The sequence below is a fragment of the Balaenoptera acutorostrata genome, chromosome 11, assembly GCF_949987535.1.
Source record: "Balaenoptera acutorostrata chromosome 11, mBalAcu1.1, whole genome shotgun sequence".
NCBI classification, from domain to species: domain Eukaryota; kingdom Metazoa; phylum Chordata; class Mammalia; order Artiodactyla; family Balaenopteridae; genus Balaenoptera; species Balaenoptera acutorostrata.
The window spans coordinates 80912697-80933767 of NC_080074.1; the positions used below are offsets into that span (position 1 = coordinate 80912697).

Below are 21071 nucleotides of genomic sequence, written 5' to 3' on the forward strand. Positions count from 1 at the left end.
TATGGCCACAGTGGGTGGAGACAGTATAACCTTTCTTGCCTTTCACTACTTTTCTGAGAAGATCTGGAAATATTTCAGAAACCCTCAGGAATAGAGTTAGTTGCTCTGATCTGGAACAGTTACTTTCTAAGTATATTTTTTCTGTTTACATTTGTCTCTTCTATCACACTGTAAGTTCCTTCATAGTAACCTGCATTGAATTCATTTTGTTATAATGTGGTGCCTAAGTATCGTAGTACTCTGGCCCAAAAATACGTGTTTAAAAAACGTTCAGTGAGGGACTTCCCTGGCGGTGCAGTGGTTAAGAATCCGCCTGCCAATGCAGGGGACACAGGTTCGAGCCCTGGTCCGGGAGGATCCCAAACGCCGCGGAGCAACTAAGCCCCCAACGCCACAACTAATGAGCCTGAGCTCTAGAGCCCACGTGCCTAGAGCCCTCGCAGCCAAAAATAAATAAATAAATAAATAAGAAAAAACAACAACAAAAAACCGTTCAGTGAATGAGTGAGTGAATGAATGAATGATGGCTCCCACAGACTGAAGAAGACTTGTTCTCCTTTGGGCTAGATGATCTCAAGGTCCCAACAAGTCTGCCCTGGAACAGGCTCAGTTGTAATGCCCAAAGAGTGCTCAGACTAACAAAAAGTGCCACGCCATCCATATATGCTTAATTTGGATGTAGCTGTAAAGAGACCTAGCTAGCTCGTTTCCGGATCTGCGAAGAGGCGGGAGGCTCTTTTCCGTATGGCAGCAAGACTGCCGCCTGCCGGAGCTAGTGAAACCGGTTTCCCTCCGGGAAAGAAGCCGAGACTACTTTCCGTACAGTAGCATGGTGGCCGCCAGCGGGGGCGGCCATAGCATCACGCCCTGGGGGAAGAGGCCGCCGTAAAGGAGGCCCCGCTTCCTCTTCTTACTTCTCCCGCCTCCCACCGGCTGTCGTAAAAGGGTGAATGGAGAGCGAGTTGTTGGGGGTAGAAAGGGAGGACAGGGGGCGCGGAGTCAGAGTGGCGCAGCAAGTGGCTGCAGGTGGCGACGGTGGCGGGGGGTGGGGAGTGAGGTAGTGCAAGGGTCACGGAGGAGGCGGCTGAGAGGGTCAAAAGAAAAACTAAAGCTGCAGTCTGGCCTACTGGTCCGGGGGCTGCGGAGCCCCCGCCCGGGGAGATGGACCTCAACCGGATCATCCAGGCGCTGAAGGGCACCATCGACCCGAAGCTGCGGATTGCAGCTGAGAATGAACTCAACCAGGTAAGGAGCAGGCCTGCGGCGCCCCCCGCCGGCTCGCCGGGCTCTCCCTCCTCGGCGCCCCTGATCTCCACCCCCACCCGGGCCCCGGGCCCCGAGCCCCGGGCCCCAGACCCCGACGCGTCTCTCGGCCGGTTCCACCCTCGCCCCAGCCCCCGCCCCGGGGTCCAGTGGCGCCGCACTCCCCGGATCTTTTCTCAACGGCTCACGCACCTGTTGGCCACCTTTGCATCTCTTTATGTCGTTTTCCTTCCCCAGTGCAGTTTGTTCAGCCTGCTTGGTCCGCAAAAAGAAGCTTTAGCAAGCTTTGCTAGTGTTTTCGGGATGTGATTTCTTTTCCTTAAGTACGCTGACTTGGTGGGAAAATTCACTTAAAATTCAAATCTGAGTTCAGCTTTTCTGCAGACCCAGCCCTTTTTAGGTGTTGCTGTGGGAAACCCTGCCCATCGCCTGCTTCTGTGGGGTTGGCAGCACCGTTTAGACACTGATTGGCAGAGTTTTGTTGGAGCGTTGGAGAAATGCTGTCGGGAGAGTGCTCTGGGAAGAACAGGCAATTTTTATGGTGGTAGTGCTTTGCGAAAGACACGCCGAGTAGTGTTTGTAGGGATTTCTTATAAACGGTAAAATGTGTGAGACTTTCTTTCATCCCCCATCCTCTATTCTTACTAACTAGCCTTGACCATGTTCCAGCGATACTACCGACATTTCCAAATTTAATGATCCCAAACCCTAGCTTGTATTTTACTCCTCACCTGTAAGAATGAATCAGAGACCTCTCACTGAAAAGTACGAATTAAGGTCCACCCCCAGGATAGAGTGACAGCCGTTTGAGGTTGCAGTAATCCTTAAAATGTAAAGGAATATACCTAAATTAGTGGTTCTCAAAGTGTTGCCCAGGATGAGCACCATCATTGTTTGGGAACTTGTTGGAAATGCAAATTATGGGGCTTCACTCTAGACTTAAAGAATTAGAAACTCTGGGGATGGGGCCCAGTTATGTTTTAATTAGCTAGCTAGGTGATTCTGTGCTTCCTAAAGTGTGAGAACGACCGTCCTAAGTAAATGTTTCTGTAGGAGTTCACTTAGGTTTTCCTTGGTTGGAGTTGACTTTAAAGTGCAGATATCCATTGTAAATCTCTGAAACGGATTATTTTAATGGGAAATCTGGGTGGAGTAAGTGTGAATCCAGGATTTCCAAGAGATAAAAGGGAGAGTGAAAACACTGACTCTGGAGGGAAGGTTGAGTTGAACTGAAGCCCAAAGGGAATGCATTGGTGCTTCAAAGAGAAAAGGATTCTCACTCAGAATAGGGGAAAGTTAAAGTCAGTACCTGTCCCAGGCTTTGCAGAGTAAAAGTACAATATGTTGCTTGGCTAGAAGAATAGTAATCCAGGCATTGGTTAGGAGGAACAAAGCAAGAGCTGAACTTGCAATCTACCAGTATGAACAGGGGAGTTGGCCTGTTTCTCTTCACAATGAGGCCAGATGTTATACTGATAGTGTTGACAGGGATCGTGTCTTTCCTATCATGTTGTACTACCCTGCCTCTGTTAGCCCACCCTTGCTTTGTTTCTGAGTCATCAGTATATAAGTGCAGTTGAATTTATAGAAGTGGAAAAGGTAGGGAGGAAAGCCTACAGAACTGCAAGAGACATTTAGGATCCAATTCTACCCTTTTCTTCGTGATATTTCAATCCAAATCCATTCCAACCTCACTCTGCCCTGCCCCGCCCCATATCCACCCAACTCATCACAGAACCACAATTTCCTCTGCAACTTCTAAAAGTAGCTTATTGCTATGTCACTCATTTAGCATTTATATTTAGTATAATGCTTTGGATTGTAATATGCTCTAAGTATTTTTTTGAATTGTAAGTAGAAGACCAAAGTATAATGTCACATAACCTTTTAATAAAACATGGTTTTAATGTCGGATTTTGTATGCTTTATCCTTTACCACCACTGGAACCTCCTTTTTTGTTGAATAAACAGGCGGGTAATCTACCATAAATGATTAGGGTCCAGCTCATTTAATATTTTAGTCTAGGTCCCCCCACGATAAATATTCTCTGCATAGGAAATAGGGGCAGTTTCTACAGTGTACTGATTGATTTGTCAGTTGCCATTTAGAAGAGTAGGCAGTTTCAAAACATAACGGCCTGTGTTCCAAAGGACTGGCTCCTTGACTGCTATATCTGATATTGTTTCTCTGGAAAAAATGTGTTTTCAGTTTTATTGGAGGATATTAAGAATGGATCCTGTACACATTCATCATTGTCTTTAAACCCAGCAGTCCCTTTAGCAGCAGCATAGGGAAGTAGGAATGGGTGGATATCTTTTTCCAGTAACTCATCCAGAAAGGTGTCTTCTTTTAATAAATCATGGCCTCGAAAGGGAAGATATTGGGCTTCCCTGGTGGCGCAGTGGTTGAGAATCTGCCTGCTAATGCAGGGGACACGGGTTCGCGCCCTGGTCTGGGAAGATCCCACATGCCGCGGAGCAACTAGGCCCGTGAGCCACAACTACTGAGCCTGCGTGTCTGGAGCCTGTGCTCCGCAACAAGAGAGGCCACGATAGTGAGAGGCCCGCGCACCGCGATGAAGAGTGTCCCCCGCTTGCCGCAACTGGAGAAAGCCCTAGCACAGAAACGAAGACCCAACATAGCAATCAATCAATCAATCAATAAATCTTTAAAAAAAAAAAAAAAGAAAGGGAAGATATTTACTTTCATTGCCACTCTTTGGAATCTCTCCTTTTCCATGCATCTGTATGTATCATTTTTATTGCCCTTTAAGAGTTTGCTTCTATGAATAACATATTTATCGGGTTATTTGCAGGCACTACTACAAGACTCTGCTCTCATGGACCTTACATTCTAGTGGGGGATACAGAAAAGTAAATAATACAATTTTAGGTTATAAGTGCCGTAGAGAGTAAAGCCCTAGAGAGAGTGTTGGAATGTATAAGTAGGGTGATCAGTCTCTGAAGAATGGCATTGAGCAGAGACCTAGATATTGTGAAGAAGTGAACCAGATGAAGAACTGGGAGAGGAAGAAAGGGAAGAGCAAGTTCAGTAAAGGCCTTCAACTTGGTGTGTTGGAGGACTGGAAAAGTTAATGCTGAGGGAGCAATGAGGCAGAGTGGGAAAACATCAGGTTTTTTTGCTTTAAATGAATTCTCATAAAATGCAGAATTTAGCTAAGCAAGGAAAGTTTATTTTCAGAAAACTTCACAGGTATGAACCAAATATCCTCAAGAAATCATTGAGAGATAGTATTATTATTATTTTTTAGAAACTTGAAGCCCAGGGTAGAAAAGGAAATTGGATAAATATTTGTAAGGAAAGTAGTATGAGAATATATCTGAATTTACCACTGAATGTTTTAGCTGATCAAATTAATGTTGATTGAATCAAGGCTGAAAGAAGACAAAAAGTTGCAGAAGTTCTGTGAAATGTCAAACAGTTGTAAGAAGAGGAGTTCCAAAATGTGTACAATGACAACAGTGTTCAAATAAAGTCTCCACTGTAACTACTTCCAAATAAGTAGTATTAATCTAAGTGTAAAGGTTATTTTGTACTTATGTATAATAAGTAAACTATGTAGATTAGAACTAAACAATATATATGTTTCAATCATTGATTCACTACAGGATCTTACAGTATCTCAAAAGTTGTAAACGTGAGTTATTTTACAAGAATGTAAATGTAGAAGGTGAGACTGAGCTAAATCTGTTTTAATTTTGACTCCTGTAAACTGCTATTAAAAGAAATCTGTTTTCTTAAAAACTACTTTAAATTTCTGGTGGTTTCAATTTACTTTATACACAACAGATTTAAGATTTTGAGGTTTATACAGGATGAAAGGAAGAGCAATTATAAGATAATTTATAATTTTATTGAAGGATATGGAAAGACTTGGAAAGCATAATGTTCCTGGATGGAAAGAAGCGATATTTTAAAGATGCCAGTTTTCTCCAAATTTTTGGTCAAACATTTATTTATTTATTTTTAATATGTATTTATTTGGTTGCACCAGGTCTTAGTTGTGGTAGGCGGGCTCCTTAGTTGCGGCACACAGGCTCCTTAGTTGTGGCATGTGAACTCTTAGTTGTGGCATGCATGTGGGATCTAATTCTCTGACCAGAGATCGAACCCCGGCCCCCTGCATTGGGAGCATGGAGTCTTAACCACTGCGCCACCAGGGAAGTCCCTGAACATTTATCTTAATAAATGCTATTATAAATAATAGGAAAGGTGATAAATTTAAAAAATGGAGTGGTATGCATAAACCTAGTGGTGTACTGAAAGGGATGCACCATAGATCCAGGCTCCTGGGAGGAGGTAAGCAGAAAAGACTCTCTGCATCATGGTCTGGCTTTACCCTCACTGAGTATGAGTCTTTTCTGGGAATGTCAGCGGGCAAGGCCAAGTGTGAGCTCTGGGAATGTGGCAGACCTGTACTAGACAGGTACTAGGTCCAGGTACTAGACATCTGGAGGGTATATGATCAGAAGGAATAGGTTGCTCTCTATTTTTTTTTTTTTTTGCTTCTAAAGTTACCATGGCCAAACTCAGGAATAGGTCAAAGTAGAACATGTCTATGGGGAGAAATGGCCCAGGCAGCAGGCAGTTCATCAGCACAGGCTCACTTGGGCATTGTTAAGTTTAAAAGATGCTCTGGCAACAGAGAGCAGCTGGTGACGACAGCTCTCAGCACTGTCTTGTGAAGCACACTGTTCCAGTCTGGACTGGTTCCTCTCTATAGCTCATGCACAGCCATTGTCCATATTCTGTGTTGGATCTCTTGTTTTCTGTAGCCCATGTTTTCCTGTTTGTCAAAAATACCATAAACAAAATTGAAGCACAAATAAGCTGGAAACAAACACTTGCAATGTATAAGTCAAATAAAAATTTGAGATTAAATTCATAAAATAGCTCCTAGAATTTATTAAGAATAAAACAAATATTCCACTTACAAAAGGGTGAGGGGAAAAAGGAATTTGTAGAAGAAAACAAATAGCCAACAAACAGGAAAAAAATTCAAGCTAGAATAAATGTAATTTAAAATATGAATAAGGTTTAAAAGTTTTGAAGGAATGATAATGCTAATCCCTATATTAGATAGATGAACACACACATATTCTACTCTTGGGAGTGTAAATTGCTACACCCTTTCCGGAGAGCATTTTGACAATATATGTCCAAAAAACATGAAAGTGTTCTTACTCATTTATTCATCAATTTATTCTAAGTAAATTTTTCTGACTTGGAGTATTTTAGTAATCTTCATTTGGCTTTGGAGAGTTTCTCTCACTTTAAAAGTGTTTCTTTTGGGCTTCCCTGGTGGCGCAGTGGTTGAGAATCTGCCTGCCAATGCAGGGGACACGGGTTCGAGCCCTGGTCTGGGAAGATCCCACATGCCGCGGAGCAACTAGGCCCGTGAGCTGCAACTACTGAGCCTGTGCGTCTGGAGCCTGTGCTCCGCAACAAGAGAGGCCGCGATAGTGAGAGGCCTGCGCACCGCGATGAAGAGCGGCCCCCGCTTGCCGCAACTAGAGAGAGCCCTCGCACAGAAACGAAGACCCATCACAGCCAAAAATAAATAAATAATTAAAAAAAAAAAAAGTGTTTCTTTTATTTGGACAGTAATGCATTCAGGAACAGGTGCTAACAGTTATTCATTTATATTGCCCTATTTTTTTATAAAATATTTCTTTGTAATTTCAGTCTTACAAGATTATCAATTTTGCCCCCAGTTTACTTCGGATTATAGTCTCTGACCATGTGGAATTCCCAGTACGCCAGGCAGGTGAGTTGGTTTTTTTATCCTTTATAAGTTTATTTATGGGTAAAAGTAGGACTAGCGTTTTATTTCATTTCTAAATATCTGCTTTCTTTGAAAACATAGGAAACACACATGAAGTATTTCTAATGGCTTAAAAACTCACTCTCTTTTTCCCTGGAAATTTAGAGGTCCATACTGAGCTCTTAAATCTCCCATAGCTTTTTCTTTCCTCTTCTCCCTTCTAGCTTCTAGCTACAGTTTCTTTTCTCTATAACCTTGTCATTTTTCCCTCTTAGCTTTCCCAGTTTTAATAGCTTTATCTCCCTAATTTTTAATGCTTCCTGGTGGCCTTGCCTTTGGGCCCATAGATTAAGGCCATGAATTTATATATATTAATTTGGTTCCATTCATGCGTCAGATCATGGAGATAAGGTTTGCACAGGTGTTCTTAACCACATGATTGGGGAGCAGGACTTTTGTTATAAACATGAAACTTACTTTTGAGTCTGTGGGATCTTAGGGTAGTTCCCTGATGTTGTGTATTATTCTTCTTTTCGCTTTTTTAATGAACTGGTAATTAGAACCCAGAAGGTTAAAAAATGGGGAAAGTCTTGGAGTGTAATGAGTCCTGGAAAGAGAATAATTTCATGATAAAAGGGGTAAAATGATAATAGCTAATTAAAAAATATGTAATTGAAGAGACTTAAAGAATTATGTAGGTGATATGTACTAATAAATAATTTGGGCAATATAGAAAAATAGAAACAAAAAAGTAGAAAAAAATTACCTGACGTTCATCACTCAGAAATGACCATCATTAACATTGGGTGAACATTAGTCTTTGCATGTGTTCAGGAAGAAGGATAGATGAACAATATAGAAATGGGATTATACTATACATGCTGATAAAAGTATTTAGTTTTACTTGAACATAACAGAATAAAAAAGTAGGGAACCATTAAGTTTTGGAAAAATATGTATGATTTTCTAAACGATCCATTTGTGGTTAAGAAAAACCTATGGAAAAACATTCACGGTGGAATTATTTTTTTACTTTAATAAGGTTTATAAGACTTCTATGTAAGTTTTTTGAAACCACAATTCTCAATTTAATCTTTGTTTTATAAAATAGGGCTGTTTTGAAACCACATTTTGCTAAGTGGAACCTATTTTAATAACCTAAGTGTTTATAGCACCATTATGAATTTCCCATAAAGCTTTGTAGAAACAGTATTTTTAAATATCTTAAAGCAATTTATTAAATTAATATGTCTTCTTTATGTGACATATAAACATTACAAAAATACAGTTTATATTATTAGATTGCTCTTAATCCCACCCCCAAAGATACCTACCATCAACTTTGGTGCATGGTTCTCTAATTCTTTTTTTTTCTGTAGATAAGCTGGTTTTAAAAAGTAACAAAAATCTGTTTGTATTACACATGCTATTTTATAATTTCCTTTTTTTTCATTTAACCTTATACCCTTGGGGGATCATTCCATGTCAGTGCATGTACATATACTTAATTCTTTGTAAAAATCATTCAATATTTCTTTGAATTAGAACGGCCATAGTTTATTTAAGCAATCTGATATTAGTGGACATTTCCTTTATTGTCCCTTTTTGTTGTTTTTGATAGAGGTAATGCTGAAATGAACATCCTTGGACACATATCTCTGGATGCTCGTGCGGATAGTTTCACAGAATAAATTTTAACAAATGGAAGTGCTAGGTCAATGTTACTAACAATATTAACATTTAGAATTTTGAATCTTATCACCAAGTTGCATTTACTTGCTTTTTCTATCAACAGTGCATTAGAATGCTGGGTTCCCCATGTCCTCACCAACTGTATACAACTTTAAATCTTAATAACTTAGGTAATTAAGTTTTGATATAAAATGTAAATAGCATTTAAAGGCAATTTTTTCTTCACAGTTTATGTAGATTTCAAATCTGTCAGCCACATGACAGGGTTTGTCTTGGTGGTTGATCATGTCCTAATTTATTAGGACAACTTTCTACTTTAGAGCATCCCTTTTGTTATACAGTCTGAAATATACTGTGTAGACTTCTACATTATCACCTAAACTTAAGTGCCATTTATAAATTTTCTGTTCTATTTAATCTATTATTAAAATACAAATGCTCCAAGAATCTGATGGTGACACCCAGACAGATAATTTATCATTTTAGCATGACATTTTAAGAAGAATGATATGATCTTTGATTAAAAAATATCAGCCTGTATAAAGCTGTAAAAAATTATGCTAATATTAAGTGGAAATACTTAGTTCTGCAAAATATTCAGTTCTTGATTATTTTGTTTGTGGGCAATTCTAAAATATTCTTGCTATTATCAAGCAAGCTCATTAGTGAATGTCCTTTATTACCTTACTGTGAAGAAATAGGAAATAAATGTAATATTTTGATATTGGCAAGCCAAACAAAATAAATTTGGATGTTTGCTTCACTGTTTTCCTTTTGATTGTTAAGCTTAATAGCATTATTAAGGTTAACCTCAGTGTTCCAGAATACAAAACCTAGAAATAAACAGAAAGTTGCCTCTGATCAGTCCAGAAGCACTTCAAGAAGCTCTTTTGTTAAAACGAATGTGTCTTATTTGTAGGATACTCAGAATCTATTTAATCTTGTTTTGGATATAATATATACACTTTGTTACCTTATTTCCTAGCCTTTAACAGATTAAAGTAATAACAAGGGAGAGGAGGAGAGAGGGGCTACCAAATTACTATGAAAAATGGAAAAGCTTAAAAACATCAACTCAAAAAGCACAGCATTCTGCTTCACAGAGTTTAATGGCATCCCTTCCCCTTTGAGGTTATGGAACCCAGTTGATCTGTGTAGTGGTGGCTCTGGGTCCAGAGGATAGAGCGTACGTGATGATTCATTGTGTTTGAGAAGGGGAGAAGCGTGTGTATGTTTTAAAACTAATTTCAAACTTAAGATGCTTGAAATTGTAAGTGGATTCTGCAGAAAAGCAAATTTTAATACTTAATTTCTTTATGAATGAATTAAGATATTTGTATTTTCTTAGCTCTGGCAAATGTTAGATACTTGAATTAAATGATTAAAGGGAGATTTTTAGATTATTGGTACAGTTTCAGTTATTTTTGGTATTTTTCCCTCATTATCTTTAGTAATCCATGATTATCCATGAGAGTAATTAATATTCTCTTTTCAAATTATTCATTAAGGTCAATTTTATTTTAACTAATTGCAGATTTATTCCAACATATACACATTTGTCAGTGTGCCTTTTATATAGGCCATCTCTTGTGGTGTCCCATAATAAAAATATTTTTAGTTATAAAATTAATAGCATTTAATGACTGAATTATGAGTAAGTCCATGATTTTACCATGTCTGTATCTTTGCTTCTGAAAGTTGTTTTTTATTTTCAAGACTAGTTCTGTAGGGATTAAAATGGTGTGTATAATATATTGATTTTTTGATTTTTCTTTTTGCAAAGATTAATCTCATGAAATCAGTCTGAACTGCTGACAGGTTGGACCATATTCTTAGATCATTTATTCATTTTTTTCAACAGTTTATGTATTTTTATTGCTGATGACTGTAATATTAAAAAATAAATATACTGGGACAAACGATGGTACTTAGTCCAGAGCCTGTGTGATCTGAATTAAAAAAAGACAAAAACCCAAACTATCTCACATATAGACACATTTTCTCCCTCTCTCTCCCTCCCTCCCTCCCTTTCACTCTCTCAAATAATTTTTGTTTTTATCCTAAAAAATGGAAATCCTAGGTGAAATTGTCTTTTTCAGACCTGTGTTGAATCAAAACTAATGAAAGAGGAGCTTGTAGGATGTCAGGTTTATAATTTCATTGGGTTTCTGTTGTATTATAGCCAATGTAGAACACGTTGGTTTATTCTATGTGGTATGATGCTTTTACGAGCCAATTTAGTTTATGTTAAAATTGAGATGAAGGGAGGATTGGGTTGGGGGGAGAAGGGAGAGGAGAAACTTAAGGGAAGAAAGTTATAATGCTTTGCAGATCACCTCTCTTTATTCATATATATTATATATATGTAACAATATGACACTATAAGTATTAATTTACATTCAGTGCTCAGCTGGGATGGTTAGAAAACTTCACATCCCCTATCAAAATTCTGTAGCAGTATGTTAGCTTCTTTCAGAAGTCTTTTGTTAAATGTTGATGATGATTAAAAAGAATAGGAACAGAATCATTGATTATGTATTTTGATAGAAATAAACAGGTAAGAAATTTCCTGAGATTTTCCAAAAATATTTGAAAGCTGATGTCCTTTTCTTTATTGTTATATTTACAAGTGGCAAATATTTCAAAAGGGTTAGATAAAAATTACCAATACTATAGGTATTTCAAAATGGTAGTGCAGGATAATAGCCAGTGAAAGAAAAACAAAAAAAGCAATCTACATGAAGGACTGTAGAATTTCATGTGTTGTCAGTTCAGTATTAGGCATTATGAACAGTATGACTCTTACGGTCTCAAAGTACATTTAGTAGAGTTTCATTTAGACCATCTTGTATTTAGTCTAAGGATGCATACTTGAGTCCCTGGATCATTTTTCTGTCATGTAAACTCTGGAAGCTTGATTTAATGAGATGTTTCCTGCTTAGACTTGCTTTACTAGCTAAAGAGAAACTTTAAATTCTTATCCATTTTCCCTTCCCCACTTGGCTATTTATAACTGTAAGATTTTCCATTTTTGCTGGGTATCATGTTTGGCGTTGAAGGGTTTAGCCTTTCATGCTCTGTAAAGCTGAATGAAAGCCATCTTTTTGATACTGCTACTTTAGCATTTTTTTTCTCTGACTTAGCTGCCATTTACTTGAAGAACATGGTGACCCAGTACTGGCCGGACCGAGAACCTCCACCAGGAGAAGCAATATTTCCATTTAACATTCATGAAAATGATCGCCAGCAAATACGTGATAATATTGTGGAAGGAATAATTCGGTCTCCAGATTTAGTGAGGTACATTATACTATTTCTATATGCTTAGTAGGAAGCCCGAAATATATGAATGGGGGAGGTTGGATTTAATCATCAGCCTCAAGTTTGTTTTTTAAAAGAGATAAAGTAATGAAGATGGGCACTCAAAGAGTACAGTTTTAGTTATTTGTTTTTGCATTTGTAATTCTTTGCCTCAAAATATTTTGGAAAAAAAATTTAGTTTCTATAAGTTGCCACCAAAAGAGTTGAGGCAAAAATCTAACTAAAATTGTTGTATAGATCCTTGCTATGTGAATAACCTGTGTTCTTAGTTATGAGCTCTTGACTTTTTACTATCTGCTTTTCTTTTCCCTGATACAGGGAAATTGACTTCTGGGGGTTTTAACCTACCAGTTTTTGTAACACTTTACGTATCTTTTTGTTCATTTTTATGAACTGAGCTTCTTTTCTTTTGAAGAAGACAGGATAGAGAAAATATAAACTAGAAGAATTGTCTCTAGTTTTTCAAATTTAGATTAGATGCTATAAAGCAGCACTGTCCAATAGAACTTTCTGCAGTGATGGAAATCTTTTATATCCACACTGTCTGATATTTAGCCATGTGGCGTAGAAGCCAACTGAGTACTTGAAATGTGGCTAGTGTAACTGAGGAACTGAATTTTTAATTTAATTTTGATTAAATTACAGTGCATGTAGCTGGTACCTGCCCTTAGTGGACAACAGAGGTGTAGGTCAAAAAAATAATGCAGTCTTAAAACAGGAGAAACAAATTCTTTTCACCATGAGCAAGTGATTAGGTTTCTTTTGAACATGTGGAAGGGAAATAGATGAAATTGAGGTAGGGGAATGAAATTATTTAACTTCAAGAGATTAGATGTAACCTTATCCCTGAGTGTATAATGTACATCGGCATAAGCAGAAGAAAGGGAAGAAGGTGTGAGGATAACAGTGAGGAAGGTGGACAAACATTGAACACCTCTTTGTGCAGTTGTTTGGGTAAGAGGAGAAAATAGGGGTATTGATGAAAGAAAATCATTATTCTCATTGGTTGCCCAAATGCCATCTGGTACTGGCTTCCCTGTGGTACCATCATGTGTCCACTTCTTGTCAAAATCTTTACATTTTCAAATCTCTCTGAATCTTGCAAGCAATGCTTCTACACATTAATATATGAAAGGATGGCTGTTCATAAACATCCTTTGCTTGGCTTGGAATTGAGAAAGGATTAAGAGGGTCAACCTGAAGATGAAATTTAAAAAATGAAAAGTTTCAGTTTTATTGAATACAAATATGACCTATTTGTTGTTTAGGAACAGCTGCTGGTGGCACAAGAGGTTATCTTTATTATGAGACAGTTCTTTGTGGCTTTGCATTTTTTATGTCCTGAAGGCTTAATTGTAACTACTCTTAAAGAAATATTCTCAAAGTTTATTTAAGAGTATTGCAAAGGATCTTTTGCAATTAGATTTGGAAAAGATCCTTTGCAAGGGAAAGGCATTATTTGTTTGTTTCATTTCAGTGAAATCAAGTTATTGGCTGTCTTGGCGCTGTGGAATCCTAATTTAGCTAGATTCACTCTCCAACCATTTGCAAGTGACCATGTAAGGACATACTAATAGTTGGTAGAAGAGAAATTTTTTCCCCTCACTTTCTTGTCAATCCCAATTACAGTTGGATCCAATTGAGGAAATGATTACAGACCTAAGTGTTATATGAGATCGCATCTTTCATAACTTCCCTTTGTGGTTTCATTAAAGAGATTTCTTCTTTTTTTTTTTTTTATGTCTTTCCTGTTGCTTTTTTCTTTATTTCTTTGGAAATAGCTCTTAGCACTCCTCTTCAGGAATTGCCAGCTAATGCTTGTTTCTTCATACAAAAATTAGGATCTCAGGAAGCAGTGATAGGTGCAAAATACTGTGTGACTTGGAACTGATGATGAATGGTTCCAGGTTTTGGCTCACAGAGATGTTTCCCACTGTTATGTAGGCCTCCATTTTACTTACTTTGACCATTTTTAGGCTAAGTTTGTCCAGTTGAAATGATAAAATACTTTTTTGGTTTGTTTCCCCCTTAGGATATGATAACCAAAATACAAAATATAACAAGCTGGGAAATTTTACAGAGCTGGGGTGGATTCATTGTCTTTTTTTTGGAAATTTTTTTATGAATTTATTTTAAGTTTTTTTTTTTTTTTTTGGTGTGGACCATTTTTAAAGTGTTTATTGAATTTGTTACAATATTGCCTCTGTTTTACGTTTTGGTTTTTTGGCCACAGGGCATGTGGGATCTTAGCTCCCCGACCAGGGATCAAACCCACACCCCCTGCATTGGAAGGCGAAGTCTTAACCACTGGACCACCAGGGAAGTCCCTGAATTTATTTTTAAATTCTTTATAGGACTTTATAGGTTTTTCTTTATAAGACTGCTCTTTTTCCCTCCACCCCAGATAAATATCTATATAATGTAGGTAAATAGAAATCAGAGTGTTTTTATGTACAATATTAGAGGTCTTTGAAGCCTGATATTTATAACTACTTAGATTTTGGATTTTTTTCCCCCACTTTATAGAGTCCAGTTAACAATGTGTCTCCGTGCCATCATTAAATACGATTTCCCTGGTCACTGGCCAGCGGTAGTCGACAAGATAGACTATTACTTGCAATCACAGAGCAGTGGAAGCTGGCTTGGCAGTTTATTATGTCTGTATCAACTGGTGAAGACATATGAGTAAGTTGATTTCTATTGGCTGAAGATACCAGCCTCCTGTTACTTAGAAAGAATTGCATTGCATAGAGGGGTCTGCTATGGGTGTTCTACAGAATCAGGTTAGTTTGGGAAATGTTGGATTAAACACAGTTAAACATGTTTATTTACTACAGTTTTTCAAAGAATCTTTAATCTGCTAATGTACTAATCTCTAAGTTAGTGCTTTTCAAACTTATTTGTTAGTTTCAGAGGACTGTTTATTAACAGCTTTCCTTGGAAATTTTGATGGAGAGAGGTACCTTAACATTTGTCTTTAAGTAAGCACATCATTAAGTAAACCAAACATTTACCTTTTTGGATGCAAGGTAGAAAATGTTCAAGTTTCTTTGCTAGTGACTTTCTTTTCTATAAAAGTTGCTTGGGAGGTGTGGGACTAGTGTCGCATTTAATAGCAGTGCTTTCTAGCTTCTAAGGGGATTGCTGCTCCTGCATGCAAAATCCTGTAGTCTTCCTTCTAAAATGATTTTTAGAGGATATTTTAGATTTATACGTGTTAAAGTGGTCTAAGGGCACCTAAATTTGTAAACTGTTTTAACTTCTCAAAGTAGGGTGGTAGACGGAGAAATGTTTTTTCCACCACATTATTTGTTATATGATAGGAATGTCTATTTGAACTGTTTATCAACTTGTATTTTATAGCAAGAATTGTGGTATGTGAAACTTAATTTAAGTACTAGAAAAATTCATGTAGGAAAGTTGCAAAACTATCTTGGATTTTTTTGAACTAGTCTCTTTCTAGAAAGATTTTAGGTATTCTGCCTAAAACAGGGATATGCTCTTTCAAAGTTCCTTTCAAGTTTATTCTAACAATCCAAACAGAAAATGTAAGCTAGTGTTTGGAATGTTATTATTTAGCTTTATATAGTTTAAAAATATTGTTTTTCATTCATTGTTTATAGCTCTTTTGTGGGGGAGAAATTATTGTTCTCTCTTTTTGTCTTTGCTTATGTAGATATAAGAAAGCAGAGGAAAGAGAACCTCTTATAGCAGCAATGCAAATATTTCTGCCTCGTATTCAGCAACAAATCATGCAGCTCCTTCCTGATTCCTCACATTATTCTGTATTAATACAGAAGCAGATCCTGAAAATCTTTTATGCACTTGTGCAGGTAAGTTTCTATAGCAGAAGACAAATACGGAGCCTTGTATTTCTGCCTGATACATAGAAAGTGCTCAGTAAGTGTCAGTTATTGTTAAAAATTACATATTGTATATTCTCACATGTATTTCCTTAAAAAAATCCTTATGAGCAAACAGACTTTGAGAGGTCAACTTAATTGTCCAAGGTTATCTGAGTGGCAGAGCTGAGATTCAGTGTCCATATGCCTTTCACCCGCAGTGTCTGAAGTCTGGGTATGGAAGAAACAAGGTAGTTAACTTTCCTGAAACCCGATAATTTGACTAATCTGTCCATAGCATTCTGCCTGTAGATTAGTTATGATTATAGGAGAAGAGGAAGGAAGAGAGCTGCTTTTTTTAATTGGGAAATCATATTGATGGTAGTTTCTTTGCATTTGACCCATTTAAAGCTAACAAACAAGATTGAGTGCCTCATTTACCTTCATTTAAAATACTTCCTTTTTCTTACCTGAAAGCTATAAAGAACATTAATATGGAATGTTTTAAATATAAAAATATTTAAAATTTAATCCTCAAAAGACTTGGGTAAGTTATTTCGATCTGGGTGGAGAAAGAATAATTGTTGTCAGTTTAAACTGTGTGATGATGAATGGATTAAGGCTTTATTTCATGCTTTCTAGTTAAATTAGTCACGGCAAGAGGGTAGTTTCATCAGGCTAGAGAGCCAAGATAGTTTGGTTTTGTTCTTGGCTTCTATCTGACATAAGTACTTTTGTACTGTTCTAGAATATTTCACTTGAATAAAGATTTATATTTTTAGCCTCATGTTTTAAACTTTTAATAGAGACAGTCCAAGGCAGATTTTCCTTTTTTTTCAGCTTAGCCTTTTTTGGGGAAGAGAGAAGGGGAAAGGAGGCACATCTGAGAAAAGAGAAGAAACTGGACTACTAGGAAAACATATTCCTTCACCCTCTATTTTGTTTTTTCTTTTTTTAAATGTAATAAGGTAGGAAGATGTACGGTGCTTTTGTTTTTGTTCTTCTGTTCAGAAATCTTTCTCAGGAGAATCACTTTGTGGCAAATATTTTTTATTCAGTGAGATGTTTTGCCGTTAGATATAGTAATATCCCATTTATTCTGAGCCAGACTTTCCTTTCCTATTGGGAGAAGCATAGCCAGGAATCAGTAAGTAAGACAGAGGCTGATGAAATAGTTTTCTTAAAGCCTCTACTTCTACTTGGTTTGCTAAGAGAACAAAAATCTAAATTTTTTTTCCTCAACATGTATGTGCTAAAAACCTAAAAAAAACAGAAAAAAACCCTCATCATTTGAAACCATTTTAGTAATCTATTATATGCTAATACAGTAATATTCTTTAGTGGGAAATCCTGGAAGCAAAAATTTAGAAGGCTTTAAGAGGCACAGTTACAGTGTTTATGTAAGTAAAAAGTGATTGACAATTTGGGAAGAGGCAGAAAAGTTTATGTTTTAAAAAGTATGATACAATGAAATTGATTTTGTCTAAGCATTTATTAAATATTGTGTACAGGGCTGTTGAATATTCCGTACATATTTCAGAACTCGTTTGTCCAGAAGTGAACTCATTGTTACTTTCCCCCAGCCCTTAGCCTGCTCCTCCTATGTTCCCCATCGTAAAGCCAACTGACTCCCCACTGCATTTAGAACAAAGTGTTAACTTTTTCCCATGGCCTATAAAACCCTTCATCTCTTGCCTCATCTTATACCATACTTAGCTTTAGCTTTGTTCTTTACACTCCAGCCATATGGAAATTCTTTCAGCTTCATGAGCAGATCATGTCCTCTGTCACTTCTGAGCCTTTAAGGCACTGTGTTTCTGCCTGGAGCATTCTCCTTCCCCTTTATGCCCTGGTCAATTTGTGCTCCTCCAGGTCTTGGCTTGCATATCACTTCTTCCAGGAAGTTGTCTCTGATAGTAGCAGGCTGCATTAGGTGGTTCTCATGGGTGCCCTTATCAACATTATACTGCTTTTATCTGTACTGTTTATCATACCATATTGTAATTCCTTGTTTAAATGTGTCCCCCCTCCGCCCCAACTAGACTGTGAGCTTTACTTAGCATTATGTCCTTAGTGTATAGTAGGTTTTGGAATGCATGGATGCAGAGGTGCTATGCCTCATCTCCTGTAGCTCAAGGTGTAGTAGGGGTGGGGTTGCACACTGTAATACAGTGGACTGTGATTTCATGCCACAGTGTAGAGGAAAGTAATTGAAAAAATGTTTCTTGAATGTTTCATGACATAAAGATTTTCATTAAAGTCATTAGAATGAGTTTCCACCACAAAAAAAGATAATTATGGGAGGAGAAATTAAGGAAACACCTCTATTTACAATTGCATCAAAAAGAGTAAAATACCTAGGGATAAACTTAACCAAGGAGGTAAAAAACCTATACTCTGAAAACTATAAAACATTGATGAAGGAATTTAAAAACAATACAAAGAAATGGAAAGATATTCTGTGTTCTTGGATTAGAATAATTAATATTGTAAAAATGTCCATACTACCTAAAGCAATCTATAGATTTAATGCAATCTCTATCAAAATACTGATGACATTTTTCATAGAACTAGAACAAATAATTTACAAAAGACCCTGATTTGCCAAAGCAATCTTGAGAAAAAAGAACAAACCTGGAGGTATCAGGCTCCCTGACTGCAGACTATACTACGGAGACACAGTAATCAAAACAGCATGGTACTGGCACAAAAACAAGCATATAGATCAATGGAACAGAACAGAGAGCTCAGAAATACACCCACGTACCTATGGTCGATTAATCCATGACAAAGGAGGCAAGAATATACAATGGAGAAAAGACAGTCTCTTCAGTAAGTGGTGCTGGGAAAACTGGACAGCTACATGCAAATGAACGAGATTAGAACATTTCCTCACACCATATACAAAAATAAACTCAAAGTGGATTAAGACTTGGAAACCATAAAACTCCTAGAAGAGAAAATAGGGAGAAAACTCTTTGACATAAATCATAGCAATTTTTTTTGATCTGTCTCCTAAGGCAAGGAAATAAAAGCAGAAATAAACAAGTGGGACCTAATTAAACTTAAAAGCTTTTGCACAGCAGAGGAAATCATTGACAAAACAAAAGACAACCTACTAAATGGGAGAAAATATTTGCAAAGGATATGACCAATAAGGGGTTAATATCCAAAATATATAAACAGCTCATACAACTCAATATCAAAAAAACAACCCAATTAAAAATGGGCAGGAGACCTGAATAGACATTTATCCAGAGAAGACATACAGGTGGCCAACAGGCACATGAAAAGATGCTGAACATCACTAATTATCAGAGAAATGCAAATCAAAACCACTAGATACCACCTCATACTGGTCAGAATAGCTATCATCAAAAAGTCTAGGGCTTCCCTGGTGGCGCAGTGGTTGAGAGTCTGCCTGCCAATGCAGGGGACATGGGTTCGAGCCCTGGTCTGGGAAGATCCCACATGCTGCGGAGCAACTGGGCCCGTGAGCCACAACTACTGAGCCTGCGCGTCTGGACCCTGTGCTCCACAACAAGAGAGGCCACGATAGTGAGAGGCCCGCGCACCGCAATGAAGAGTGGCCCCCGCTCGCCGCAACTAGAGAAAGCCCTCACGCAGAAACGAAGACCCAACACAGCTAAAAATAATGAATAAATAAATAAATTAAAAAAAAAAAAAGTCTACAAATAACAAATGTTGGCAAGGATGTGGAGAAAAGGGAATCCTCGTACATGTCGGTGGGAATGTAAATTGGTACAGCCATTATGGAAAGCAGTATGGAGGTTCCTGAAAAAACTAAAAACAGAACCACCACATGATCCAGCAATTCTACTGCTGGGTATATATCTGGAAAAAAATGAAAACACTAATTTGAAAAGATACATGCACCCCAATGTTCATAGCAGTATTATTTACAGTAGACAAAATATGGGAGCAACCTAAGTGTCCATCAATAGATGAATAGATAAAGAGGTGGTGTGTGTATCTACACACACACAATGGAATATTACTCTGCCATAAAAAAGAATGAAATTCTGCCATTTGCAACAATGTGGATGGACTTAGTGAAATAAGTCAGGCAAAGAAAGACAAATACTCTTATCACTTACATGTGCAATCTAAAAAAATAAAACAAACGAATGTATATAACAAAACAGAAACAGATTTACAGTTATAAAGAACAAACTAGTGGTTAACAGTGAGGAGAGGGAGGTGGGGAGGGTCGAGATAGGGGTATGGGATTAGGAGATACTAACTACTATGTCTAAAATAAATAAGTAACAAGGATGTATTGTACAGCACAGGGAAGTATAGTCATTATTTTGTAATAACTTTAAATGGAGTATAGTCTATAAAAATACTGAATCACTCATATACCTGAAACTAATACAATAATACAATATTTTAAATGAACTATACTTCAAAAATAAAAAGATAATTTTATGAGGTAATGGAGGTATTGACTAACATTATTGTGATAGTAATTTCATAATGTATATGTGTATCAAATCATCCTGTTGTATACCTTAAACATACATAGTATTATATATCAATTATATCTCAATAAAGCTGGAAAAATGAAAAGTTTGACACACAAAGGGGTAAATGGTAAAAAATCACTTATCTAGAATCTCATGTTGAACAAATGATGCCTTACTGCATTATTATTTATTTTTTACTTAAAAAAGTAGCTTTGGGACTTCCATGGTAGTCCAGTGGTTAAGACTCCGTGCTCTGAATGCAGGGGGCACAGGTTCGATCCCTGGTCAGGGAACTAAGACCCCTTGTGCCTCACAGTGCGGCCAAAAAAAAAAAAGCTTAGAGAAATAATTCATGGCATGTATATTTTCTAGATTTAAAAAATTTAATTTACATACATATGTTTATAGAGCTGTTTTAAGTTAAATTTTAGGTTGAACCATCTGAAATTACTAATTTCATGGTCAGGTGTTAACCGTTCCATATATTTCAACCTTTCAATATAGATAAATTGCTGATTTTTTAGAGGGGCGGAATTATTGTCTGACGTTGTTGTCCTTTGTTTTCAGTATGCATTGCCTCTTCAGCTGGTGAATAACCAAACCATGACGGCGTGGATGGAGATCTTCCGAACTATTATTGACAGGACTGTTCCACCTGTAAGAAAGGGCTTCTGTTC

General features: G+C 37.2%; 1 protein-coding gene across 2 annotated transcripts in view; it reads left to right on the top strand.

Moving 5' to 3' along the window:
* The first annotated feature begins 946 nt into the window (after positions 1-946).
* IPO8 (importin 8) overlaps positions 947-21071 on the top strand; it is a 70033-nt gene continuing 49908 nt past the window's right edge. The window contains exons 1-6 of one of the 2 annotated variants that reach the window (XM_057557064.1): positions 947-1245; positions 6971-7052; positions 11885-12041; positions 14589-14747; positions 15739-15895; positions 20962-21051. In XM_057557064.1, coding sequence (XP_057413047.1) covers positions 1162-1245; positions 6971-7052; positions 11885-12041; positions 14589-14747; positions 15739-15895; positions 20962-21051 — 729 coding nt within the window. In that variant the 5' untranslated portion in view covers positions 947-1161. The remainder of the gene's footprint in view (positions 1246-6970; positions 7053-11884; positions 12042-14588; positions 14748-15738; positions 15896-20961; positions 21052-21071) is intronic. The other variant, XM_057557065.1, reaches the window with a different exon arrangement.